Source organism: Sphaerodactylus townsendi, linkage group LG01, assembly GCF_021028975.2.
Source record: "Sphaerodactylus townsendi isolate TG3544 linkage group LG01, MPM_Stown_v2.3, whole genome shotgun sequence".
Classification (NCBI taxonomy): Eukaryota; Metazoa; Chordata; class Lepidosauria; order Squamata; family Sphaerodactylidae; genus Sphaerodactylus; species Sphaerodactylus townsendi.
This window is the reverse complement of record NC_059425.1, coordinates 24,107,404-24,135,357: the sequence shown is the minus strand read 5'-3', so window position 1 is coordinate 24,135,357 and position 27,954 is coordinate 24,107,404. Positions and strand designations below refer to the sequence as shown.

General features: G+C 46.2%; 1 protein-coding gene across 5 annotated transcripts; it reads right to left on the bottom strand.

The window, feature by feature from the left end:
• Positions 1-27,954, bottom strand: PAQR6 (progestin and adipoQ receptor family member 6). Of its 5 annotated transcripts, none has more exons than XM_048507142.1 (9): positions 27,645-27,954; positions 22,910-23,000; positions 18,909-19,096; positions 13,777-13,904; positions 11,986-12,191; positions 7,827-7,953; positions 4,903-4,999; positions 3,578-3,722; positions 1-846 (listed from the first exon to the last, which is right to left on the bottom strand). In XM_048507142.1, exons 3-9 carry the CDS (start codon positions 18,957-18,959, stop codon positions 575-577), a joined length of 1,026 nt encoding a protein of 341 aa, XP_048363099.1. In that variant the 5' UTR covers positions 18,960-19,096; positions 22,910-23,000; positions 27,645-27,954; the 3' UTR covers positions 1-574. The 5 variants fall into 5 exon arrangements, with proteins under 5 accessions (XP_048363099.1, XP_048363093.1, XP_048363106.1 ...); XM_048507136.1 differs by having other exon boundaries at positions 22,932-23,000; XM_048507149.1 differs by lacking the exon at positions 22,910-23,000 and adding an exon at positions 22,463-22,518.

Sequence of the window (27,954 nt, the reverse complement as noted above, 5' to 3'; positions counted from 1 at the left end):
GAGTGCACAAGCTAAGCCTCCACAGCTCAAGTGGCAGAGCGGGGAATCAAACCCTGTTCTCCAGATCAGAGTGCACCTGCTCTTAACCACTAAACCACGGTGGCAGGATATCCTGTGGCTCTAGAATTTAAGCCATAAGGCAGAGCTTCCTGGGAAGTGGACATCTAAACCTGTGTCCTTGTGGCCCTGTAAGGAATGTCCAGACAAGTACTAAGGCAGCTTTGGCTGACCTGGACAGCAACCAGAACCTATGCATCACCTCCTGCAACCCCTTCCCTTTCTTTGGAGGGGTACATGTAAGTTGCTCACCCGAACACTGGCTGCATTTCCTCTTGGCACCAAACACGGTGGACACAAGCCCTACTAAGTTTCTGTCTCTTTTTAAGGTGCTCAGGCTTAGGGGGAAACATTAAAATTGAGAGGTCTCTTAAGAAGGGTACTATATGCCTCCAGATGCATCATATTGAGGTATAAGGTGCAGTGCTGAGCAAACTAACTCAGAGTGCTCAGAAGGAAGAGCCCAGAGCAGGGGGAAGCTTTCCCCTGATACCAAAACCACTGTCCTCGAGAACGGTCACTTCTCCTTGTGTTGCTCTGCCTCAGAAAGAGTGCTCTGCAGGGTCACGGTGGTGATGGAGGAACGGAGGAGGGTGACAGTGAAGAAAGCAATGAGAACCATGTTCCCCAGCAGGGCGGTGCCGAGGGTGGCAAAAGTGCGTGTGAAGGTGGCTGCTGGCGCATTGGTGCTCAACCAGTCCCGGCGCAAGTGCAAGTCACACAAGACAGCTTCCAGCTGGAAGTGGGTGCCTACCACTGCGCAGATGTGGAACAGCTGGTGACTGTGCCCTGGGGTGGAGCAAGAACAAAAAAACAGTAAAGAAAAGAACAGTCAGTTCTAGCTGATGGTGAAATGAATACATTCTGCGATTCAACATGAGCCTCATTGAAAGCGCCATACTTTCATACTTCCACATTTTTATAATCTTACTGGTATATATATTGTATTGATGCTGCTTATTTTATGAATTTTGTAAATTGTTTTAACTTGTTTTAACTTATTTACTCTGTGTATTGTTGTTTGGCCAATCGTATATGATATTGTGTCTGACCCTGTGTACACCACCCAGAGCCCTTCAGGGATGGGCGGTTTATAAATGCGATATATAAATAAATAAATAAACATCCTGAGAATCTCAGCCTTTTTTTTAATTAAAAAAGACACCTTTTACCAGGAGGGAAACCAAAATGGTAGAAGGTCTGGAATCCATGCCTTACAAGGGGAGACTTAGGGAGCTGGGGGTGTTTAATTTGGTGAAGAGAAAGTTAAGAGGTGACATGATAGCCGTGTTTAGATATTTGGAGGGACGCCATGTTGGTGAGGGAGCAAGCTTGTTTTCTGCAGCTCCAAAGACTAGGACCAGGAGTGATGGGCTCAAGGTGAAGGAAAAGAGATTCCACCCAAACATCAGGAAAAGCTTCCTGACAGTAAGTGCTATTCAACAGTGGAATACAATTGACATGTGTTTATTGTATTTTACTCAATAAAATAAATGACTTTGGGGGGGGGAAACAGTGGAATGCACTACCTCGGAGTGTGGTGGAGTCTCCTTCTTTGGAGGTTTTTAAGAAGAGGCTGGATGGTCATCTGTCAGGAGTGCCTTGACTGTGTGTTCCAGCATTGCAGGGGGTTGATGGCTCTTGGGGTCTCTTCCAACTCTATGATTCTATGAAATCTCAAGTCCTTAAGTCTCCCATGAGAAGCTTAAAAATGTGAGGGAGTGAAAATCTCAAAATTATTGTTTTTTAGCAAAATGCCTGATATCGTGTGAGGGGGAAAGTCCTATATTACAAAGACTTCTGAGCTGCCTCTTATCCATGGCGATTACAGCCTCCAACCAGGTGATATACTACAAGTCCATGGACACCCAGCATTTTTAAAAACTCATTTTACCAGACGCACAGGAGCCTAATTTGGACCAGTAACTATGGCACATAGGGAGAGATGTTAAGCCTTTCCACACTCATTATTTTCCTATTCTAAAATGGCCAAGAGGAGCCTGCCATTTTCATGGATACCAGTTTCTGAGGACATAACTACCCTGTTTCCTCGAATATAAGACATTCCCTGAAAATAGGACGTAGTAGAGGTTTTGCTGAAGTGCGGAATATAAGGCATCCCCCAAAAGTAAGACGTAGCAAAGTTTTTGTTTGGAAGCATGCCCGACGAACAGAACACAGAAAAATAAGACATCCCCTGAAAATAAGACATAGCGCATCTTTGGGAGCAACAATTAATATAAGACACTGTCTTATTTTGGGGGAAACACAGTATACATCTACAGGTCTGATCTGGATCCACCCAAAATCCTGTCATGCTGGAAGTTTGGTATTGAAACTGAATTCTCAGAAATGCAGGGGCCTAGGTCAGATCTGATGGTCTACAGGTGAGTAAGGCCCCATCCTCTCCTCAGTTGAGACCCCCCAATTTGATCCCAATCTTCTCTTTATTGTTTTGAAGGGTATCCCCTTAAAGGCCTAAGCGTAATGGGGATTCGTGGGATAAGTTTCAGAGAGCACATCTGGTCTGCCACATCCAAAGCATATTCCAGCATGGAGGCAAAATGCATACAGCATTTACATACCTGCCCCCCCAGCTCCAAGGAATCTATAATATGATCACCTCCCTGCTTTAAGGGATACTTCAGCACTGCAATTTGAAACGTTTTCAGTTAATGGGCAGTCCTTAAGTATCACCTTCGATCCATCAAAGCATCCACATACCTAATCACGAAGGCAGTTTTACCACTGTGGATGTGAGGGCCATCTGGCTGTGACAGCTGTCACCCAATTGTTCACCAAGGTTGACTTGGCTAATCTGGGTTAGGGGAAGGTGGGTGGGGACAGGATGGAATGTCATGAGTCCTGCACACCCATTGGCTTGTCATCGGACATTCCATCCCTTAGACAATTATGTATAAGGATTGTAGGTTGCAGCTGGATGATGTCACTGCTGTTTACAAGGTCCTTGATGGTCTCCTGTCAAGTTCTAACCAGGGTCACTCCAGCTTATCTTCAAAGATCTGATGAGATCAGGCTAGCCTGGGCTATCCAGCTCACATCTTATACGTTTGATTTGTTTCTGGGGCTTAACAATTCAGAGACACTAAAATACGTGGCCACTTGCATTAAGTGTGAGGGTTCTAAAATAGGGTTGCCAAATCCACCCCCGCCCCCGGCCACTGGTGGGGGATGGGTGTAGGTTTGCCAGATCCAATTGGGAAAATCCTGAAGATTTCAGGGCAGTGCCTGAAGAGAACACTGATCTCAGTGGGATACCATGCCACACAATTCGCCCTCCAAAGCAGCCATTCTCTCCACAGAAACTGATCCCTGTAGTCTGAAGATGAGCTGTAATTTTGGGGGATCCCCAGGTCCCACTGGAGTTCGGCACACCAATTCTGGAAGCTTCCGTTGGTTATGAGACACTCACTGGTTTTTAATACATTTTTCTGGATTCCCATTTGGAAATGAGATATCGCCACCTAGTGAGGAAGGCTGACCACAGCCTTGCTCTTACCGATGTAATCGAAGCGACCTGGAGCCAGGCGTTCCGGCAGGTGGGATGCAAAGAGGAAGCCAGTGAGGAGGGCAAAGAAAAGGTGATAGAAATAACCAGCTATGGCATCATTCCAAGTGCAGTCTTCACCAAAACAGAAGAAAAGCTGAAAGAAGAAGAAATGCGAGCCAGCAAAGGAAAGAATCAGAGTTCTTGAGGGTGGCAAGTGAGAAACAAATATTTTAACCCATAACAACAACACAACAAAAGCAAACATAGTAGGGATGTAGTGAGTTTTCCAGATTGTATGGCTGTGTTTCAGTAGTATTTTCTCCTGATGTTTCGCCTGCATCTGTGGCTGGCTTCAGGAGAGAATATTACTGGAACATGGCCATACAACCCAGAAAACCCACAACATCCTAGTGATTCCGGCCACGAAAGCCTTCGACAATACATCAAACATAGTATGATTTACATGGGAGGAAACCAGAGAATTCAGGTGAGCAGCTGGGAATATGACAATGTAGAAGAAGTAGAAGAGTTTGGATTTATACTCCGTCTTTCTCTTCTACAAGCAATCTCAAAGCAGCTTACAAACTCCTTTCCCTCCTCTCCACATAACAGACACCTTATGCGGTAGGTGGGGCTGAGAGGGTTCTGAGAGAACTGTGACTAGCCCAAGGTCACCCAGCAGGCTTCCTGAGTAGGAGGGGGGAAACAAATCTGGTTCACCAGATAAGAGTCTGCTGCTCATGTAAAGCAGTGGGGAATTGAATCCGGTTCTCCAGATTAGAGTCTGCCACCTTTAACCACTACATCACGCTGGTTGATGAGAGGGTAGCCTTCTACAGATGACATTTCATGAAATTTGTAGGCTGTTATGGGTTTTCCAGGTTGTGAGGACATGGTCTAATAGATGCAGGTGAAATGTTAGGAGCAAAAACTACCAGATCATGGCCACATAGTCTGGAAAAGCCACAATAGCCAGTTGACGGTGGTCATGAAAACCTTCCACAATATTTCAGATTTGTATCAGCCATCTCCCAGGCTTGTAAATATCAAAGACAAATATCAGGGTAAATCTCATCTCTCATTTTTGGACAACATTTCAAAATGTGACTGGCAAAATTACAGGTCCCGTGGGTGGAGCGAATACCTAGGAGTTTACCCATGTGTTCAGACATTACATTGGGACTCCAATGGATGCTGTAAGGTCTTTTTCCCATGATGTGAAAATTAAATTATGCAAGATAATCCAATGTTTCTCTGTCACTCACAGCACAAAGGACATAGGGAGAGAGCATAAACACGTGCCAAAGGACATGTTGCTTCAAAAATTAGCCTACCCTATAGAACAGTGGTATGTTGTCAAAGATGAAGGGGTAGACAAAAGCCGCTGTCCTCAAGGTCTTGCTCAGAGGAGGGCACTCCAGTTCCAAAAATCTAGGAACAGGGAAAGACAGAAAGAAAGAAGTGGTAATTAAATGCATCTTGGAACTGCAGCCAAAGCAATCCACAGACAGACAAAGAGGAGCCTTTGAAAAGCAGTTTGTTCTTAACACATAGCAGCACAAGTAGCTTTAAAGAAAGACTGCACGGATTCATGGAAAAGAGGTCTGCACATGGCTACCAACCACGATGGATAGATGGAACCTTTTTATTCAGAGGCAGTCTATCTATGGCCCTTTCCGCACAGCCAAAATAAAACATTTCATGGAAAGAAATAAAATGTTTCCTCAAAGGAGTTCCTCACAGTTTTCCCTCCAAAATGTTTTTAAAATGTTTTATTTCAGCCTCAAAATGTTTTATTTAGATCCTCTTTTTTTCTGAAAATGTTTTCAACAGTTTTCTTCTTTGCCTGCGCAGAGAAACAGAAAACGTTTTATTTCTCCAGCCTGAATTTGATGCTCCCCCTCCTTTGACTCAGCTACTTTCGTTTCTCTGGCCATCCGCCATTTTCTCCAGCTGTCTGCCATTTTCTGAAGTTTGCTATGGACATTTTCTCATCTGACTCCCCGCCATTTCTGTCATTGCTGTACATTAATAAATTCATTATTGCCTACTGATTAGGCGACCGTGCTGTTTTTCCTTTTAAAATGTGTGTGTGTGTTGTGGATTCAATTCTTCAACATAGATTTGACATCAGAATTGGCAAGGCTTCGGATAGCGGGTCTTTGTAGCATCGAAGCCATATATGCAGCCATATATGCAGGCTTTCACCTGAAATTTCTACAAACTATGTGGCCAAAACTCACAACAACAATTCTTTTCAACACGTTTTCAAAATGTTTGGCAAACATTTTAAATGCTTTGTGCGGAAGTGCCACATGGATAACAGTTCCTGGGGGATAACAAATAGGGAGAGGGCTGTTGCCATTGTCAGTGGCAAAACTGGTGACATTTGGATCGCCATCAAGGGTCACAGAATGGAGAGATAAGAAAAGATCAGGGAAAAGAAAGACACTGTAAATGGGGCAGGGACTGAGAGAGCTTCAGAAGAGAGACCAGGAGCTTGATGGTGATGCAATGTGTGAGAACCTAGAGATATATTGTGTTCCTAGCTTCCTACCTGTGAAAGAGTTGTCTAAATTCTATGATAAACCCCTCTTGGTCACCCTCTGGAACCAACATTAGTAGAAAATCTGGCACTTGGAACCTGACAGATCACCAGAAGAGAATGGAAATCAAAGGCGGCAACCATTTTGAGACCAAGTATTGTGAGAACATTAATTAAGCTTCCATACTTCAGTGTCTCCTGATGACATCTGCGACAGGAAATGTTCTGAGATATACATCAGAGCAATTAATTTGAGATTACTCAGAGCTCTCTTCCACTCTGTTCTCAGTGGAAGCAGTTAAAACTTCCAATCACAAGGCAATGACTTGTACTCAGCCCATTATGTACACGTCATCCTTGGCACTTCCGAGGAACAGTTAAAACCTATTAAAGGTTTGTGCAGCTGAATACACGAACGTTCAACAAGTTTGCATCGAAAAATTTACAAGTTCATGAATGCTGCCATTTTGGGAGGAAGAAAAGGAACATTTTATGGAGAGTCTCTGTGAAGTATTTCCCAGCAACAAGGAACTGATCTTGGTGGTTTAGAGATCAATTATTCCAGGAGATCACCATGCCCCATTTGATGGCTGGCAAACCTAACAGAGGCAGAGCTGAAAACCCTGTACCAATTTCTAACATTTTAGTTTTTTTATATTTATAAGAGTCCTGTGAGGGTGATAAGATTACAACCACCCAACATTAACCAGGGAGCTTTGTAACCAAATTGGGGAATTGAATCCAGGTCTTTCTGATCTAAGTCTACATCCCAACTATTGCACAATATTAATTCAACTGAAGATCACATTTTTTAAAAAGAGTTTAGAAAAACCTAGGCCCTTTCCGCACGGGCCAATAAACACAGCTTAAGGGTGGGATAAAACCAGGGTTGGGGGAGAACTTCGCACAGATCTCGCTCCTAAAGCGAGTCTGCTACACATTTCCTGCCCCGACCCAGGTTTTTCAAGAATCATGCTATGCGCAATTCTTTTGTTTTAACATGCCTCGCAGCCATAGCCGAGTGGCTGTGAGGCGCGTTAGATGGCTGCAATCCAACAAGAGAATCACAGTCCCCGGCTCCCATCAGCAGAGCCACGCAGGGACAAAGGGCAGTTTCATGGCCCTGGGGGTCAGTCGTGCCTGCCTCCAAAGCTGCACTACGGAGGGAGGCAGGAACCAAAAACAAAATGCGCCTGTGAAGGCGTGTGTTCATATGGCTGACTGTCCATGGGGCGAACAGGCCGGGGCGAGGACGGGTTCGTGTTTATTGGCCTGTGCAGGAAGGGTCCTAAATCACTTTTCTCATGTTTGTGTATGTGTGTATGTCTATATATATCGATATACAGAAAATTCTGAGAAAGGAAAGAGGTTATTTCCAATTGCTTGCACAACATATTTCTTACTTATAGCTGAAATGAATTCAAACAAAAGATTCTAACCATTTTAATTCAAATTTGCTCAAAATATAATTTGGACTATATGGACAACACTCCCCATGATAGATTTGAGGTTGGTGGGAATAGGAAAAAATGTACAGCTTAACCCAAACAAATGACTTCTAACGTTTGAGAATTAGATTTTAAGGTTGGGTTTAAAAAAACCTGAGTGTTCAGTATTTAGAACATTTCAAAAGTCAAAATGCTGCATCTGAATTTGCACGAAACCTGAATCCATTTCAGTCCTACCTTGGTATTGCAAGATAGTTTTACCTACCTGGAGTAACAGGACAGGATTGTGCAGAGAAAGGAATTAAAGGTGGCCACAGGGACAAAGTAATGGTGCAAAGGGCCATTCACCCAGCGGTCAGGCATTGTATAGGCTCCATACGTGAAAGCACAGCCTACAAACAAACAAACACATCCTGTTAAGGGAAGTGACCCCATGTAGTTCTCCAGTGTGCCTGCCCCAGAGGTGCAAAAAATATGCACTTTTCTCTCCACAAAGGGATGCTGTGGTCTAGTCTACATGATACACTCACTACAGGGAATGTCCTGCTTTCTTGTAACACATTTGTTCACTTAGAAATGTCACCAAATGCACTAGGCATCTGAGGTGTTAGTTGCCACCTCAGGATCTACCTGATGTTTTTGGCCCATGGTCATTAGGTCTCAAAAGTTGTCTTGAGAAAGAGGCTCTTGTGTTGGCCATAGGGTTCTGATCCCAAACAGTCTGAAAGAATGAAGGCTATACAGCCATTTGTGTGTCTAGGGCTTTCCTTCAAAAGAATGGCTTCCACAACTTCCTTTAAAAAGGTATCAAGGAATTTATGGGTCATGGAATCCCTGGAGCCCCCAGGAGTGCTTGTGAGAAGGCATTCTGAGAGGAAAAGTTTAAAACAGACTTTTACATCATACAAAAGGTAACATTATTTGGAATTCCCCTTCCCTCTCTCTCCCTGCAGGGATGCAGCCGGGCTCCGGGGCTCAGGCTGTCTGCTGCAGCCGTCTGCCTTTTTTAAAATCGCCTTTGTTGTTGCCTCTCTGCAATAGATGCTCTTCCCTGCCTCCAACAAGCCTTGGTCTGAGTTGCGTCTATTTGATCTGGGAGGAGGCTGATATGGGGCGGCGGGGGGGGGGGGGGGTGTTGTTAATGCCCTTGTTTGTATGTTTGTTATTGGGAAGGGGGCGGGGTGAAAAGGTCTTTTTCATCTTCCCCAGGATTCATGTGATGATCACAGCATCGGTCCCGAGGGACACTTTGGAAAGGGGATTTTGTCTTCCTGCCAAAGGGCGGTGTGAAAAATCAAGAGGCCATCCATCACTGTGTTGTGTAAGGCTGTGAAGGTGGAGAATTACAGATTGCCCTCAATAGTCCAGGATAGCTGGCCATCTGAGGGGGTGCGAACATACGTGTTGTGAGAAATCATGAGGCAGTTAGTCATGTGTTGGTGTCTTTTTTTCACCCACTTATCCAGAATTGTTGTGTGTGTGTGTAGATTTGATAGATTTTTTAAAATTTCTGTTGTGTGGGATGGCCCATTGCTGTGTTCAGATTTGTGAGTTGGGGCATTTTCTATAATGTGATGATGTTTTAGAAATGATCTGGTGTAAAAAAAAAAAAATTTTGGTCATGGTGGGGAGGGGCATCCAACTCAGGTTTTGCCCAGGGCTCCGGTTTGCCTCGTTACGCCCCTGCACACACAAACACTATTTCCCAACCTGAAACGCCCCTGGAGGGCTGATGAATAGGTGTATATTTTTGAATGGTGTTTTATATTGAGCCTGTCTGGAGAAGAAAGGGTCAGATACACATTCAATAAAAACAAATAAGGTCCAGTTGCAGAATAAATCTGAGGTTGTTCAGTAGAGTGGCTTAAGCAGAATTGTGCTTGCTTCCAGAAAAACAGAACATCCTATAGGACGCTTATGAAAGCCTATGAGATGGCGACGAAGGAGGCGAAGAGGACTTTCTTCTCCTCCTCCCCTCCGGCGTCCGCGTATCCGCTCCATCCCATGGCACAATTATTTACGTATAATTGGGTCATTTGGTATCGCCTCCTCTTATCGGAGAGAATCGCTTCAAACCCCTCAATTGGATATTAGCTGTGCCAGCCAAGGCATTTATGCCAGAGAAAGCTTCTTAAGGCGGAGTAAGATGCGTCGCTCCGCCATGACCTTCCATCCACGTTAGCTACAATTAGCGAACTGGAGACTCCCTTGCCGTCTTCAGGTCCCTTACGTTTGACCCAGTTTTCCACTGCTCTCTGCGAAGCTGCTGTTACGGACAGAATTGCTTAGCTGCTGTTAGACCTACTACCTGTCCTCTGGATCCGTTACCCCGTCCTGGCTTGTAGCGAAACTTTTGCCGGGCCGAGCTGCGACTTCCCATCTGGTGAGTATCATCAATGGTTCTCTTGAGCAAGGAACTTTCCGGATGGGTTGAAGGGAGAGCAGTGGTCCCACCCACTCTTAAAAAAAGACCGCATCGTTAGATCCAGGAGATCTGGCCAATTACGCATACGTTTGGAATACTTTTCGTTTCTAGGAAGGTGTTGAAGTGAAGTGTTGGAGCAGCTTCAAGAGTTTTCTGGATGGCATCGGCTTTCGACCCCTTCAGTCCGGCTTCCGTGCTGGAGCGCGGAATACTCTCCGATATTCGAAGCTTGACCAAGGTGGATCCGAGCGCTGCTGAGGTGTTGGTTAGATCTCACCATAGCATGGCGTTTTGAATTATGAAGGCGACCACGATCATTTTGGCCCACCGCCTGGCGCCCTCAGTCGCGGGGCACTATTACCTTCCAGTGGATAACCTACTACGTTTCTCCGGGGCCGGAGATCAACAAAGTGAGAGTCACGAGGGGACCAAACCTCCCGGAAGTGCCCGCTGTCAATGCGGTTGTATTACCCAGGGGGCACTATTGTCCCGCTGTTATTGCTAACTTTATCTACATGCACGACCCCTTGCTCAGCTGGTACAGGAGTTTTTTGGGCTGATTTTGCCATCGGTGCAGCTGATGACACACAGCGATCCATTCTGCTGATGGAGGGAGCAGCCGCCGCACCGCCTGCAGCTCTACAGCACTGTTTGGAAGCGGTTTGCTGCGTTGGATTCGCGACAGAGCAGGTTAAAACTGAATCCTTCCGAGAGGGCGGGAGATCCTCTGGCTTGGCGTGAGGGGAGGGACTTTCCAGCCGCCTGGTGTAGGAGGGGCCATATTGGCACCGACCCCCTCCGTTCGCAGCCTTGTGGGGGGTCCCACCTGGATTTGTCTCTCTCAATGGAGACAGATTGCAGCCCAGCCACAACCAGACTGCTTTTTTCCACCTCCCGATCAGGCCCGAGCGTCTGGCTCCCTTCACTCTCCAGAAGCCGGGATCCTAGCCTCTAACTAGCGATCCCATCGCCTTGGTCATCTCTCAGACTTGACTATTGTAACTGGCGGCTCTGGCGGGCCTTCCCTTGCGTTTTGATCGGCGTTTTGAAACTGGTCCACCATGCAGCAGCACGTCTGCTTACAGGCAGTGGCTTTCGGGAACATATCCAGCCTGTGCTGCAGCAGCTGCATTACAGCTTCCAATGAGGGATTCCGGGATCATCGCCTTCCAAGGTGTTGGTGTTGACCTTTAAGGCCATTCCGCTGGCCTGAGGGCCCATGCGATATCTTGAACCGACATCACCCCATATGTCCCTAGAAGCGGCCTCTCCGATCGGTGGTGCCAATTTACTGGTGGTCCCTGGCCCCTCGAAGTAATCGGCTGGCCTCCCACCACGGGCCAGGACAGCTTTACAGCCCTGGCCCGGCCTGGTGGAGGCAGCTCTCCCTCCAGCTGTCCGGGCCCTGCGCGGGTTAGGGGAGTTCCAGCGGGGCCTGCAAGACTTCAGGCGAACTGTTCCGCTGGGAACCTTTGGAGGAATCCAGCCGCCAATAGTGCCCCGACCTTGGCGAAAGCCGCTTAACTTACCTGGAGCCTTGCCAATCCATCATTGTGACTTCGTAGCCTCCCTTCATGTTGCTTAGCCAGGGAGGGAGGGAGTTCTATCTGGTGATTGGAGGCACGCTTGGGGCGTAACCAAGCCAACCCTATATCTTGAATTTTAAATTAAATTTTAATCTGAGTTTATATTTGATAAATGTACTAGGAGATTTTATTGCTGCTTTTATATGTTATTTAAATGTTATTTAATTGTATTGCCTTACATATTGTACACCGCCCAGAGCCCTCCGGGGATGGGGCGGTATAAAAATCTAATAAAATAATAATAATAATAATAATAGGTGCTCCTGCCCAGTCTAATAGGTTTATTTAAATACCCTTGCAGAAGATCTGAGCATCACTTGGATCCAGCGAGCTCAGTTCTTCACCAGACCACCTTAGAGGTCTTACAAATTATCAGCTCTGCTGCCTTCCTTTCAACTGCATCATTGCCTTACCTAAACTGTAGAGGCTGAGTGATCCATAGTCCAAGAAGTAACAGATGTGTCTGGCGTGGGTTGACATGGTGCTGAAAGTGTGGGCACAGCTGGATGTGAAGGGATAGAGGCACACAAGCCCCATATAGGCCAGGAAGGGCCAACTGTAGGTATCCCGCCAAAAATCCAGACAGTAGGACAACATCAGGAATCGCCACAAGAAATACCTACAAGGAGAGACTATTAAACATGCTAGCTTCCTCCCCGCTGCATTTCACGATTACCCATTTCTTCCAGATTCTTTCCTCTTCTGTTTCTCCAGGGTCACAGAGAGGTGACTAGAAAGGCTGCTTTGTTTCTCTGTTGCCTTGCTGTGAACACTCTTAATGAAGCAAACAATTGACAAAGGTAGTCAAGTTTGTCATATTAGACAACAAAGAATATGAGTGTGGGGGAGATGGAGGTCCATGGCCAGGAACTAGAGCTGCCATCCTCCAGGTACAGGGACACAAGAAGCTGTCATGTACTGAATCAAAGCCATGGTCTCTATCAAGATCAGTATTGTCTACATACTGGCATCAGCTCTCCAGGGTCTCAGGCAAAGGTCTTTTACATTACCTACCATCTGATCCTTTAAACTGGAGGTGCGAGGGATTGAACCCTGGGACCGTCTACATGCCAGGCAGATGCTCTGCCACTGAGCCTCAGCTCTTCAGGTGAGACCAGGAGATCTCCTGGAACTACAGATGATCTTCAGAATGTAGCCATTAGTTCCCCCAGAGAAAATGGCTGCCTTGAAGGGTGGACTTTGGGCCATTATATCCCATTGAAGTCTCTCTTCTCCCCAAACCCCACCCTCCCCAGGCTCCGCACCCAAAACTCCACGAATTTCTCAATCCAGATTGACAACCCTACCAAGAACCATTACAGTACTCAGCAGCTCGTGGAGAGGAAGCTGGCAAAAGAAGAAGAGTTTGGATTTATACCATCCTTTCTCTCCTGTGAGGAGACTCAAAGGAGCTTACAAACTCCTTTCCCTTCCTTTCCCCATAACAGATAGTTTCTGAGGTAGGTGGGGCTGAAAGAGTTCGTGCACAGGAGCAAGGAAACAAATCCAGTTCACCAAATTAAAGTTCATAACCCATGTGGAGGAGAGGGGAATCAGACCTGGTTAGAGTCCATCTGCTCTTAACCACTTCACCACACTGCCTCCCAAGCCCTATACATCCCATGAGGCATAGATTTATGATATCATGTAGGGCAGGTAGAACAACAATAAAACAACACTTCTGTGCCCCTTTATTTTCTAGACCATCTGGAAAACCCAGGGGGAAACTGATACCATGCAAAACTTTACAACATTAGGGTGTTGTGGTTATCCAGCCACAAAATGTCAGGAGAAATGCTACTGGAACACGGCCATACAACCTGGAAAACCCACAAGACCCTAGTGATTCTGGCCATGAAAGCCTTCGACAATACAATCTTTGCAACATTTCTAATATTTCCCATATTACAGCATTTCTAATTCCTGAGTGTACCAAACTGGTTATGAGGCGGAAACCTGTAAATTGGTTCCTGTGCTGCAGTACTGATGCAGTATTGATGCAAAGCTACTATTAAGCATGTTTATTTATTTATTTGTTTGTTGGTTGGTTTGTTTATTTCTAAGTTTTATATACTGCCCTACCCCCGAAGGGCTCTGGGCGGTATATAAAACTCTGTTGCCGGAAAATACAGTGCAAATACGACACTGTAGCATGTTGGAGAAGTACCAGCCAACCACAGAAGCATAATAAGTCACTGACTTACCAGGTGGGAAGAAAATGTGTCCAAATGTTGATGGTTTCATTGTTCATTTGGAAGGAACTGAGTATACAGTCCAAGGCGGAGCTTTTGGGGTGACGGTAGCCCGAGATGATGCCATCTTCCCAGAAGATCTGCAAGTCCACAGGTGTCGATATAGTAAGGTTATTAAACAAGGGTAAAAAGAGACCAGTTGCAGAAAATTCCCTAGAACCATTATGGTTTGAACAAAGAATGGATGAATTTTTATCTCCTAAATCTTCTATCACGACTATTAATCCTTTCGAAGTTTGAAGTAATCCAGCCCCTTTGAACCTTTCATCTTGAGGCAGGGAATTGCAAGCTTTCTGCCTACAAGCAACGCAGCAATTTGCTGCATTTATTTGTTAATTCATAGTTTAGATTTATGTCCCATCCCTCCTCCACTACAGCAAGGCTCAGGTCATGTTAATAACAGCAGCAAGAGCCGTATCAAGTTTAAAAACAGAACAGTGATTAAATAGTAGATCCAAAAAAAAAGATCGCATGAAAATACGCTTTACAAATAATAATACCATAGCGTAACCTTAAAGCTCCCAATGCAGGAACCCTGACTCCTGAGGGTGACAAAGGTTATAGGAGCCAGTGTGACAAAGGGTGACAAAGGTTGAGAGCCAGCGTGGTGTAGTGGTTAAGAGCAGATGGATTCTAATCTGGAGAACTGGGTTTGATTCCCCTCTTCTCCACTTGAGTGGCAGAGGCTTATCTGGTGAGCCAGATGTGTTTCCGCACTCCTTCATTCCCGCTGGGTGACCTTGGGCTAGTCACAGTTCTTTGGAACTCTCTCAGCCCCATCTACCTCACAAGGTGTCTGTTGTGGGGAGAGGAAGGGAAAGTAGCTTGTAAGCCACCTTGACTCTCCTTACAGGAGAGAAATATGGGGTATAAATCCAAACTCTTCTTCTCCTACTTTCTAGGAAGTGTCTTTGCTTTCTATAAATGCCATCCAAAGGCTGAAGCTGAATGAAAATATGTCCAAAAAACGTTATTTGGTCATGGTGGAGGAAGGCAGCCGCCCATGGGGATGGGGGCGGAAAACTCCGATTTTGCATCGGGCTGCATTTTTCCTAGATACACATCTGGACCTTGGTCACACACCGCCAGCCTAACCTACTTCACAGGGTTGCTGTAAGAATAAAATGGTAATGGGAGAATTATGTAACCCACCTTGGCTCCTTGCTAGGGAGAAAGGAGGGGTATAAATGAAGGAAAGAAGGAAATGGCACAAAGTAGAGGGGAAGTACAAAAGTTTAGTTCAGTGTTAGAATACAAGTTTTGGATGCAGAAATTCAATCCCTGACATCTCTAGTTAATGACATAGTAATAGTAGCAACCATGAGGGAAGATTTTATTCCATCTGAGATTTGGAGGGCGGCAGCTACTGTCAGTAATAGAGAATATTGAATTTCATGAAGCACATTTGATGTTCCCAGATTTTGGGCTGGGCATCTATATATAGTGGTTTGTAGAAGATACCTAACTGGCAATAGAAATCATACATGGTCCAGATGCTATTCTGAGGTGCTCAGCTGTTGAAATCTCACCAGCCACTCATAAGAACATAAGAAAGCCTGCTGGATCAGACCAGAGTCCATCTAGTCCAGCACTCTGGTACTCGCAGTGGCCCACCAGGTGCCTTTGGGAGCTCACAGGCAGGATGAGAAAGCAATGGCTTTCTGCTGCTGCTGCTCCTGAGCACCTGGTCTGCTAAGGCATTTGCAATCTGAGATCAAGGAGGCTCAAGATTGGTAGCCATAAATCGACTTCTCCTCCATAAATCTGTCCAAGCCTTTTAAAGCTATCCAGGTTAGTGGCCATCACCACCTCCTGTGGCAGCATATTCCAAACATCAATCGCAAGTTGTGTGAGGAAGTGTTTCCTTTTATCAGTCCTAATTCTTCCCGCCAGCATTTTCAATGTATGCCCCCTGGTTTTAGTATTGTGAGAAAGAGAGAAAAAATTCTCTGACCAGAAATGGGGCTCAAGCTAGAGCAGTAGAGTCTACAAGAGAATATTCTCTTAGCTGTCGGGAGAAATAGGGTCAGATCCCATGGATCCTTTCGGCTAATGGCAGTTCTTTCCCCCAGTTTGAAGCCTCTTGCATCTAGGGAAGGTCCTCGTACGGGGGTTGGGGTGGAACGAGTCAAGCTAGGGGATTAGCTCTGTTTTGGGATTAGACTCTATTTCCTTATTCAGACTGTGTCTCAGTTCTAAAGTGAATAAATAACTGCTTCAAGTTATTTATAATAGTAATTTGGAATCACAGCGTAATTGTAATTTGGAATTACATATTTCTAAACCTTTGTTTGCAAAAATAATAGGAATGCCAGAGATGGGGAGACATATCCAGCAAGGAGAAAGACGAGGTGGCATAACCTTTCCTCATATTACTACATATCCCTTATTCCAATTTCCAAGGCTGTTTTTTGCATAACCTGGCTTGAAAACAACGTGGAGCTCATCCGGGAGGAACATGGCAGGATGTGGGGAAGCCTGAGGGAAGGAATTCAGAAGGTGCGGAAGAGGTTATGCCAGAGGCATAGCTCCAAGGGGACGGGGGGGTGACACACTGGGCGCGCATTCCTGTGGGGGTGTCGCGAGGGCGTGGCAGGGGTGTGGTGGGGCATTCCGGGGTGTGGTGGGGGTGTTCCGGGGTGGGGGAGGAGGACCCACAGGTGCACTGGGTGCTTTTCCCCCTTGCTACGCATCTGGGTTATCCACCTTCTCCTCTTGCTGAATCTTCCTGCTACCACCATAACTTAGCATGTACATTATACAGCAAAAAGAAAGATCCCAGGTTATCCTGTAACATACCACTCACCCATCATAGTTGCCTTAAAGGTCATGTTTCATTACCATTATCCGCCTCACCTAGAATTCTCCTGGGATTTAGACCTGACCCCCAGGCTACAGAGATCAGTTCCCCTCTAGGAAATAGAAGACAGAGGATAGGATGATCTCCCTGCTAGGGCTCCCAACTTCCAGGTAGAGCCTGGAGATCTCCTAGAATTACAAGTGATTTCAAAACTGGAGATCAGGTCCCCCAAAGAAAACGGCTTCTTTAGAGGGTGGATGCTATGATGGCATTATTCACTGCTGAGGACGGTCCCCCTCCTCCCCAAACCTTGCTCTCCCCAAATCCCCAGGAATCTCCCAACCTGGATTTGACAACCCTGTGGAATTTCCTTTCTGCCGCTGTCCCCCACTCCCTTCCACCAAATCTGTTCTCCCCACACTCTGTCAGGCCCTGAATTTACTGGAATTTGCAAAACTGGGGTTAGCAACCTTAGTGCTATTCTAATATGGACTGATGCCAATAAGTTGGAAGGCTGCATGAAATCCCTTAATTGGCCTGGCCTGAAATAAATAGCAGGAGTCTGGCTTTGGCCTAGTCAGCTGTGCAGTCTTTTCCAAGCAGATACAGTTCAGGCTTGTTTCCAGCTCAAGCCACAGACTTTAGAACCCCAAGCTGGATAACTTGTCTAGATTATTTCACTGTAGCAAGGCTCTTAAGCCCTTACAGGCGCGTAGCTGCAATGGGGACATCCGAGGCAGCTTGTCCTGGGCGCCGCCACTGCAGTCACATGGGGAGATGGGAGTGCAGCAGGAGCGATGTCCAGGGGCAGAGGCAGCGTTAGAACATTTCAGGGGAATTGGGAGCACTTAGCATATCAAGAAGCGTTTCAGGGGTGGTTGCAGGAGAAGGCGTGGGCAGTTCATGCCCCAGACGCAGTTCCCCCTCCCTTCGTCACTGAGCCCTTAGCAGGCACGTGGCTTCCTGTACCACTTTATTCACTATGCTTAACCCAACTTAACCCAACAAAGACGGAGGTCCTCTGGCTAGGCCGGGGGGAGAGACCGAGGGATTTCCAGCTGCCTATTCTAGAAGGGGTCATTCTGGCCCCGACATCCCTGGCTCGCAGCCTGGGGGTCCGCCTGGACTCTGCCTTGACAATGGAGAGCCAGGTGGCCCATGTAACCCAGGTTGCGTTTTTTTCATCTCCGCCAGGCGCGGCGGTTGGCCCCCTATCTCTCCCGGCCCGACCTGGCCACCCCGTGATCCCATCGGCGTGGTCACCTCGAAGGCCTAGATTACTGTAACTACGGCTTCTGGCGGGCAACTTTGCTTGCGGTGATCCGGAAGCTGAAGCTGGTCCAGGAGAATGCAGCGCACGGCTTCCTGGCAGGTGGTGATTATTTAGATCATATCACCCCTGGTGGCTATGCTCGTCTGCACTCGGCTCCCAGGTGGAGTTCCGGATCGTCTTCAAGGTGTTGGTAATAACGCTTTAAGGCACTTACTGCGGCATGGGGCCCTCATACCTACCGGGACCGCGATCACCCCTTTGGTGTCCCGCATCGTAGGCCACTCACGTTCAGCGGTGGCAGAACTGCGGTTGGGCTGACCCCTGCAGCCCAGCTGCACGGCGATGCGTGCTGGCCTTGACCCGGGCCAAGGGCCTTCTCACGGCTCTGGCCCTCTGCCTGCGGGAATGCTTTCTACCTCCGCATCAGTTCGGGCCCTCTCACGGGACCTGGTGAAGTTCCGCAGGGCCTGCAAAACAGAGCTTATTCCAACCCGGGCCTTTGGAGAGGCTGGCAGCCGTTTTGACGCTGCCCACTTTGAAACATGCGGGTTATTCAAAACTGAGGCTGCCATTCTCCATCCCTTGTTATTTTCGGTCAGGCCGCACTGTTGATTCCACCTGGGGCCCGCCGCTCCCCCCCTTTCCTCTTTCTATTACTTATTTCTCCCTTTTAGCCTTGGGATCGGGCGCCCGTTTTTACCGTTTTATTGGTTACTGTTATTGTTTAAATTGTATATGATTGCTGCTGGATTTTAAATGTGTTGATTCATGTTGTTGGAGTTGCTGTCGTAGAACAGCCATGTTGGAAGCCGCCTCGAGCCCCTTGGGGAAGAGGCGGCCTATAAGTTTGAAATATAAATAAATAAATAAATAAAAATAAATATGCTGGGCAGCAGGTGGGGGAACTGCACCTTTTGAATTTCTGCCTGCCAGGTTGTTCTTTAGAACCTCTGCCGGTAAGAAAAAGGAGTCAGCCTTATGCTGTAAGAACTGGGTGAGTTATTTACTCACACGAGGTACTTGGTGGATCCTGAAGATCTGAGGCAGCTTTATTGTAAGCATTTCAGGTCACGGAAAAGACTTAAAAATTAGCATCAAAGGCAGCTTGACTTGTGGGAGAACCAGATTTCGTCACGCTTCTTGGGCTGGTTGTAATCCTTCTCCTGCGGGTAGCTCTGTGAATGTCCAACATTTGTGTACTGATGTGACACAGGAAGAAACAGGGTGGGGACACAGGAATAAAAAAATATTCAGTGAGGATAACAAAGGAAATGTTCAGGCAAACTGGCAGGATTTTTTCAACGTACAAGAGCAGGGCTATGTATTATCTGGTGGCCCCCTTATCAGAAATAGTCCCTCTATCAGAAACAGCCCTTGTTTTCTAATAAGAATATTTAGAATTTAATATATCAAACATTTTACGTGCTCTTAACACAATCTTTAGAATTTAGATGTTATGTTAAGAACAGGCGAAGTGATAAATAGATTATTTTAAAGTCATACCCTCTAACATTCCACAAATAAAAATATGGGTATATTCATAATACCCCTACTATCATACCGAGGAGGATAGATTCATGAGGTTTGTTTTTCAACACATGCCCACATTGACACCCACAAATGAAGTCTTACTGTGTGATTTTGCCTTCCCAGCGTCTGACGTCAAAGTCAAGATGGGCATTTTGCTGTAGCTGTACTAGAAAAACTTAACTGTCCTACCACAATACAATATCAACAGTGTTCATTTGCTTATTTATTAAAACATTTGTATCACACCATGCCTTGTAGTTCAAAGTGGCTTACAATACAAGTTAAGGCCCTTCCTATCTTCTCTGAGAGGGGAGAAATTCCAGGGATAGCACTGGTAGGACTGGTCGACTCCTTGGGCACTACTGGAGGCAGAAGGCATTTTTATTGCTTTATTTGTGAATATACAAGGGGAGCGGAGGGCAGAGGCCTTCCAGGGGTAAATGGCAGCCAGAGACAATGTCTCTTGACGCCCCCCAGGCTCTGCCCTCCCTAACTTCTGCCGGGTGCCCTCGACCCTGCCCATGTCGATGACACATTGGCAGGAGCGCTTGAAGACAAGAGGCAGCAGGACTTCCTGCTGCCTCGGCTCCAACCGCCCTCAACCCCACTCATGTCACCATGAACATGGGCAAGGTCTAGGGTAACCGACTCTTCCCCGCCCTCCCCCCTGCCAGCTGGGCTCCCAGCCGGCAGTCTCTTCTGACCTCCCCTCCAGGCAGGCCAGAAGAGACTGCAGTCCCTGGCCTCAGAGACCTGTTTTTATAAGCACTGAGGCCGGGGGTGAGGCTTGGGGAACAGGAAGGATAAAATCAGGTCTCCGAGGCTGGGGACTGCAGTCTCTTCTGGCCTTTCCGGAGGGGAGGGCAGAAGGAACTGCAGGCTGCTGGCTGGGAGTCCAGCTGTGGGGGGGGGTGCAGGGCACCCTAGACCTTGCCTATGGACATGGGTGGGGTTGAGGGTGCTCCCAGGCAGCAGGAAGTCCTGCTGCCCCGTCGTTTTCATGCGCCCTTGCCCATGTGTCATTAACATGGGTAGTCCTGCTGCCTCCTGGTCTTCGAGCTCCCCTGACCCCACTGATGTGTCATCAACATGGGTGGGGTCGAGGACATGGGCGGGGTCGAAGGCATGGGAAAACGAGGAGGCAGCAGGACTGCCTGGTCATGTGAGGGGCCGATTTTGCATACCCTCCCCACATGACTAGAAGAGTGGAGCCTGGGGCAAGGGGTACCCCTTGTCCCTAGGTAGATACGCCACTGACAGAGGGGAAAATAAGCACCCAACACGGCAGTAGATGTTACCCCCACATCAGATCCATGAAAGCGAGAAAGAGGAGAATTGTAACTGAAAACAGGGACCACCAGTGTTATTAAAAATACCGTATGGCAGGTGAGAGGGCACTTCTCAAAGTCACCTACCAAGTTAATCAGCAAGGTGGTATTTACGCAGGGGACTTCTTGATTCCTATTTCAAGCTGAATCCACATAGGAAGGATTCTCCATTCAGCCACTGCAAATTCAGAGGCAAGCCCATTGACAAAGGAGTTTCTTCACAGAGCTTTCCCAGGCCCTTTCCTCTGTCAGTCACCATTTTATCTCCATGTTCCCCCCCACTGTGTCCCTGGCTGGCTTTTTAAAAATCTGTAATTGGTATTGTGTACTATAGCAATTACTTTTTTTTAGTAATCCTTCAAAAAGCCCCTTAGTTGCCCAGCAGGGTGAATGGCAGCCAGGAGGGGCTTATGAAAGAAAAATGGCACCAGTTTGGAGAGGACCTTCAAAAGTGTGGACTTTCCCCATGTAGATAGTATCAGCTGTAGGGTTGCCAATATCCAGGTGATGTCTGGAGATATCCTGGAACTCCGCACAAAGTTTTAAAAACACTTTGGGACTGTAAATAAAGTGTTTCCTTCATGGAGCTCCACATTGTTTTTAATCCCCAAAATATTTTATTTGCAGCCTCGAAGTGTTTAAAATGAATCCTCTTTTTAAATGATTCTCTGGCTGAAACATTTTGAAAACGTCTTCAGCTGCTCTATGATCTATTCTCCAAGCTGATTCCCTGAGCTTCTTCCTCAGTGCCATTTTCTGAGCTCACTCTGTCCCCCCTCATCTGTTTTATTTCAGTCATTTCTGTTTGTTTTTATTTGGGGGGGGGGGACTAATCTTTGATGCTTTGAGTATATGAGGATTAGAGAATCATGGCAAGAAGCTTTGAGGCGTTGAAGCATCAATTCAACAAAGAACTCAGAAAGAAGGGGGGGGGGGATAACATAATGGCGGCCAGGCATCGTTTCAAAGAGGTGAGTGTGGAAATACATTGTGGTAAAGGGAGGACTGAAAAAAAATTTCTAAACGTTTTTGGCGATTTGTGCAGAAAGGGCCAGAACTAATCTCCAGCTGATAGAACAGTTCCCCTAGCAAAAACGGCTGCAGGACTGTATGGCATTTACATCCCACTGAGGTCCCTTTCTCCCCAGATTCTAGCCCCAAATCTCCAGGAATTTCCAGCTGGAGCTGCCAACCCTACTTGCTTAGACTGAACTATTCCCTCAGAGCTAAGCAGGTTTGGGAAAGTATATGCTGAGGAGAGAGAAAGAACGATTAGAGTGTTTTTAGAGCAGGTTGAGTAGACAGCCCAAAAGTAAAAAGCGTTTCTGCTTGTGAAGCCAAAGTGAAGAAAAGCATCCATGTCAGGGGTAGGGAACCTGCGGCTCTCCAGTTGTTCAGGAACTACAATTCCCATCAGCCTCTGTCAGCATGGTCAATTGGCCATGCTGGTAGGGGCTGATGGGAATTGTAGTTCCTGAACATCTGGAGAGCCGCAGGTTCCCTACCCCTGATCCATGTGGAAGCAAATTCATACGAAGGCCCTACATTTGCTCTTAAATAATGCACATTGGTGCCTCTGTACAGACTACCAAAAAAACCCAAAACGCCAGCCCTCTGCCCTGAGGAGCTTACAATTTAAATACTATAAGTAATTACTGTACTATTTATTAGTAACTATAACTATGGATAATAAAGGCTGCTCCTCACAGTTCCCTTTCTCCATCTTCCTCTTCAACCAACAGCGCAACCCAAAATGGACGACACTAGAGAGAGAGAGAGAGAGAGAGAGAGAGACTGTCTTCCTCCTTGTTCCTTTTTCTAGAACTCAAGTTATCTTTTGTTCCTTCCACACAAGGCCAGCATTGACGCCTGCTAGCCCTGGCAGTCATGCGGCAGAGTACGGAGGGGTCAAGACAAAAATGAAGGCTGGGCAGCCATAAAAGATTAGTTACTTTCCATCTCTTTTGGGTAACCAACTGGGATAAACAGATCCAGAGAAAACCCGCCTGTGAACTTGGCGGGGAGGTGAAGAACAAAACGCTGGCACCGGATCAAAGTCTGGCAGGGATTTGCTCTTCCCCTCTCCACAACCTCCGTCTTGTTATTTGTTCTTCTAATTTGGCACAACGTCGCTACTGGCCAGCTCAAAATTACCCAGGCGATTTCTCCGACTCACTTCCTTCTCTGCCACCTCCGCAGCCCAGAATCTGCCAGCTTGTTGCAAACCAAACTCAAGGCTGAATTCCTAGGAGAGAAAATCATTGTCCTTCAATTGTCCCAGAAATGTTTTTAAATGCAAAATTTCACCAGACTGAAATGACCCTATTATATTTGGCTCCTGGAGCCCCCAGAGCAAAGTCCAAGGGTGCCTATACTGGGAAACTGATTCACCTCAGACAACCTCCTGGAGCAGAGAGAAAGACAGCACAAGTACTCCTGTTGCATAATGGTGACAAGACTGAGTTGTGAACCAGGAAAAAGTGTAGTGTAGTGGTTGGAAGGTAGAACTTGAGCTTAATTTACCTCACAAGGTGGTTGTTAGGATAAATAAAGGAGAACCTTATATACCAATGATCTGATGTTTGTGTTTCATCATATCCCAGACTTGGATTAAGTTCTAGCTCCTGCTAAGAATTCACAGAAAAGGCTTCCTAAGCCGGCAGCTCTCAGATTTTCCCATTCAACAGTGATCTGGAGATAACTGCCAACATTTTGCAGCCAAGAAGCATACTAGTATACTAAATGCACCCCTGTTCCTTTACTATCTGCTCTTCTCTCCACCCAATTAGATACTGCTGTTATCCTGTCATACATTAAACTGACCACTCTTTGAGGAGGAGTGCATCAGAACCGTTCTGGTCAGCTATGAGTGGATGGCTATTCCTTAAACATATTTCAGCAGTCATTACTAGTTGGGAAGACAGGTCAAATCAAGTCAAGTTGGGAAGACAGTTATAGTGAGGGTTGTACCAAAAGTAGCTGGAATTTCTGTTTTATTCATTCCCCCACCCCAATTTCAGTTGTTTCTTGACATGTCAAATGTCCACAGTCTTCGCTGTATCCTATTAGTGCAACATTTGCCTCGCTATATAGACCTGGCTAAGAAATTCTCTTCTAACAGGGCCCAACCAGAGCCACAAGGCTCACAACTGAGGGATACAATATATCCCTCTCTTATCCCCAGGATCTGTTTTTCAGACCAATCCTGTCTCTGACCATAGAAAATCTATTTTTAACCATGAAAATTAAGTCTGCGATTCAGTTTGTTGCCCTGGCTTGATTGAATAGTGGTTGGTTTCAGACTAGAACCTGGAAGCTTGCTGGGTGACATTGGGTCACCAAAATTTGTTCAACCTATCTTACTTCACAAGGAAGCTTTATGCGGATAAAACTGAAGAGAAATGAATGGTATAAGCTGCTATGGTCTTCACTGGGGGGGAAAGCAGGGTATAAATGAAGTATCATCATCACATCTAATTCTTCATCTGTGGGACATTCCTTGAACTTCAACCCCGAACCCATCTGTCCAAACTGCTCTTGTGACTAATAGAATGCACAGTTAATGGTAGGGCTTCTAGTAGCATGCAGGTGGGTAGGGGCTCTGGCAACAATCCTTACACTACCCTTATCCCCATAGCAAATATTGCCTTCTTTGTCTGGGTCACACTGAAGGGTATGCAGTCGTTCTCACAGCAGAAAGATCAGTGGACATTCAAGGAAGGAAATCAGTAATGAAGTCAATTAGCAATAAAGCCAGTTTTATAAGAAACCTGGCAGTCCTCAAGGCATCGAAAATATGTTTGGCGCTTACAAATGTTCCATTTTTGAAAGCACTTAAGACACATTAGCCACTTCAAGCCGTACACCTCCCTTAGAAGGGTCTGACCAAATTAGCACCCCTGGGCCTATGTGGTTTGACAGTCAAGCTTTAGGCAATCAGAAACAATCCATCCCTCCAAAATAATTTTGCACTTCATACCATGGCGCGCATCTCTAGTCTAACCCCAGAATTATGCTATCCAAACTATCTATGTTGCATTGATTATTTGCTCTAATTTCATAACTGAGCTGATGCCCCTGACTCACTGGAAAGCCTGTCCTCCCCCCCGTCTTTTCCTGGTAGCCCTCAATGGGCCAAACTAAAGGGAACTGCATTCGTGGATCCGCTCCGTGGCCACCGCTATTTTAAAGCAATGTAAACATGTTGCAAGCATGGTAAGTTAAGGAGCATATTTTCTCCTACTATGGGGGAAGGAACAGTACTTCAGCATGCCACACTGTGGTCCCAATCAGGATCGGGCTCTTGCAGCAATTTTAAATCACTTTAAAATGGCAGTTAAAGCCACATGTTGATCTGATGGAGGCCATCATGTCTAGTTTGGTCCAATGATTCTGCAACACATATACTGCTTTCCTCAAAATGGCGGAGGTAAGTAATGGCTTTACTCAAGACAACACTGCAAATTCCTTAAGAATGAAACAGAGCAAAGCTCTCTTTCAGCGGCTGCCATTCTAGTCCCTGGTGAGGAAACAACGGCAGTCTCAACAAAGCCCTATTTGTATATCTTCACACCAGCTCATTGCTAAGAGTAGCCATGGACAGCTCCTCACGAGGAGGGGGAAATCCAGAGCCTGCTTTGAGCTGGGAGGGATCAATCTTGAAACACTGCATGAGAAGTCTCAGCCTAACTTTCCTACTGTAAAGAATTTTATTGCAGTTCTTGATAAAAACAAGCATTGCTTTGCTGAGTCGGCTCAAGATTGACAAAACAGGACTGGATCTTGAAAGTCACAGAGTATGCAGAGATGGCAAGGCTGACAGCAATTATAAGAGATAAGAATACAGACAATTTTCTGAAAGACTGGAAATCCTTTGCGGACTACTTATTGAAAACATACAGAGAAACAACGGCAGAATTCGAGACTTAAATGAAAACAGAGTATTGGGTTAAGACAACTTTATAAGAAAAACTAAAAGTGAAAAAAACGTAGATATTAATTATAAGCCCTGAGTTAGATTTATGCTTGGATCCTTAGTGAGGTAGCTGGAAGTCACCGTATATATATGTGTGTGTAGGTGTTTGTGTATGTTTTTTTTTCTTTTCATGTAGTTTTATTATTATAAGGTGGAGAGGGGACTAGATCGGGATCTTTTCTTTATCTTTCTATGTATGTGTCATTTAGATGTGCGAAATAAATAAAAATTCTCATTAAAAAAAGATTGACCTATTCCAGCATAGTCTCCCACCTCACCCTGTCAGTTAGGAAAATGATTACCAGCCCTTTTGTTCCTAGCATCTGGCATTCAAAGCTATACTGCCATTGCACAAGGAAGTTCTATTTAGCCATCATGGCTAACAGCTGCCAACAGGCGCCTCCCCCCTTCATTAGTTTGTCAACTCTCCCCCAACTCTTTTAAAGCATCTGAGGCTGTGGCCAAAATCACATCATGTCGTAGTGGATTCTTTAATTGTGTGTATTTTACAGCAGTTCTTCCTGTTCTTTTATGACACTATCAAGAAGATTCAGGGTCCCCCTCTCCATTTTTTCCTCAGGACAGTTCTCCTGTGGGGGAAGTTGGTCCAGGTTACCCACTGAGCCTCACGGATCCAGCCAGGTTCCCCAGCCCACCTCTGTGTCTCCAATTCCCCGTTCTGAGTTACCACCAATCAATGTTGTTGAGTGACCCCAAGTTGCAGTGTTATGAAACAAGCAGAAATATTTATCTGGACCACTCCCTACTTTATAAATCTCTCTTGTGTTCTCTAGCATTTGTGGAATTTTGTTTTTCTAAATTAAAGACTCCCAATTGTTTCAATCTTTCCTCCTTTGGAAAATATCCCAAACTTTTGACTATTTTGGTTGCCATTTTCTATATTTTTCCCATCTCTGGTATGCTTTATGGGAGAAGGCAAACAAAACTGTACACACTGAAAATATGAATCCAGACAAATAACACTACATAAGAACATAAGAACTAGCCTGCTGGATCAGACCAGAGTCCATCTAGTCCAGCACTCTGCTACTCGCAGTGGCCCACCAGATGCCTTTGGGAGCTCACATGCAGGATGTGAAAGTAATGGCCTGCTGCTGCTGCTGCTGCTGCTGCTCCTGAGCACCTGGTCTGCTAAGGCATTTGCAATCTCAGATCAAGGAGGATCAAGATTGGTAGCCATTGTACACTTCGAACTCCTCCAATATTTGAGAAATCTGAATTTAACACTGGCAACATAGAGTGTGATTTCATACAACATGTTGCAATTGTTACAAATGAACTCATTTCCCCTTTTTATAAATGGAAAACACATTCATTTATAACGATTGCACGCCATTATAAATATGCTGTGTGGAATCCACAAGAGATAATCCATCATTCATTAATTGATTAACCTTCAGGAGGAGTCGCAGGAAAGAAAGTATCTGGGGAGGATTTCTTTCTTCACTGTGCTGGGCACAGTCCTGCTGGTTGAAGGCTGCTTCTGCAAAGGTTTCTAAGAAGCTGACACCCCTAACATTTAAGCCTGTTTTAGAGATGGGTAAACTGAGGCAAGTAAGGAAAGTAAGGAAGCAGTTGAGAAGGGGGGGGGGTTCCCCTTCCCCATAGCTCTGAGCACTAAAACCCGCACTTTTGCTGGGTCAGACCAATATCCATTTGGCCCGAGTCACTCCCTGCTTTACAAACTGGGAGAACAACCACTGCTTGAAGTCACCCCCTGGCAAGACTTTTCGATGGGCGAGCTTGCAAGCCGGTTTTCAACGAGAATAGTGAATGCAAGAAAAACAATCGCAACAGCTGGCAAGCGAAAGGGGGGAAAGAAAGCACCACCCAGCAGAAAAGGAAGGAAAACAGACCAGAAAACAAGGCATCCGCTTGTATGCGAGTCGTTACCTGTTGCAGAGATGGGAGGAGGAGGCGGCGGCAGGGTGGGCTGCAGCCCCCCGCCCGAATAAGTCGCTACCACTTCACCATGTCTGGACAACTGACGGAGCGGGGCTCAGGCTGGAAGGAGGTCTCCAAGCTAGTTCAGCATTTGTCTTGTTTTGCCCCCCTCTTGCAAGCTACATTCCTGGGCAATGGTGGCGGAGAGGCGCCAAGACACCCTCCCCTGCTGGCTGGAGTTTATTGGCGGAAGGGGAAGAAACGGGCCTCTTTCGATGCTGGAGCCACGATCAGGAGCCAGGAACGCAAGAAAGAGGAC

Excerpts from the sequence above, each read along its gene's own strand:
- PAQR6 (XM_048507142.1), bottom strand. The coding sequence starts at position 18,959 with ATGCTTACAATAAAGCTGCCTCAGATCTTCAGGATCCACCAAGTACCT. Across the intron at positions 12,192-13,776 it reads ACACATTTTCTTCCCACCTG|GTATTTCTTGTGGCGATTCC; the intron begins GTAAGTCAGTGA and ends CTCTCCTTGTAG. Across the intron at positions 847-3,577 it reads AGGTCGCTTCGATTACATCG|GGCACAGTCACCAGCTGTTC; the intron begins GTAAGAGCAAGG and ends GCTCCACCCCAG.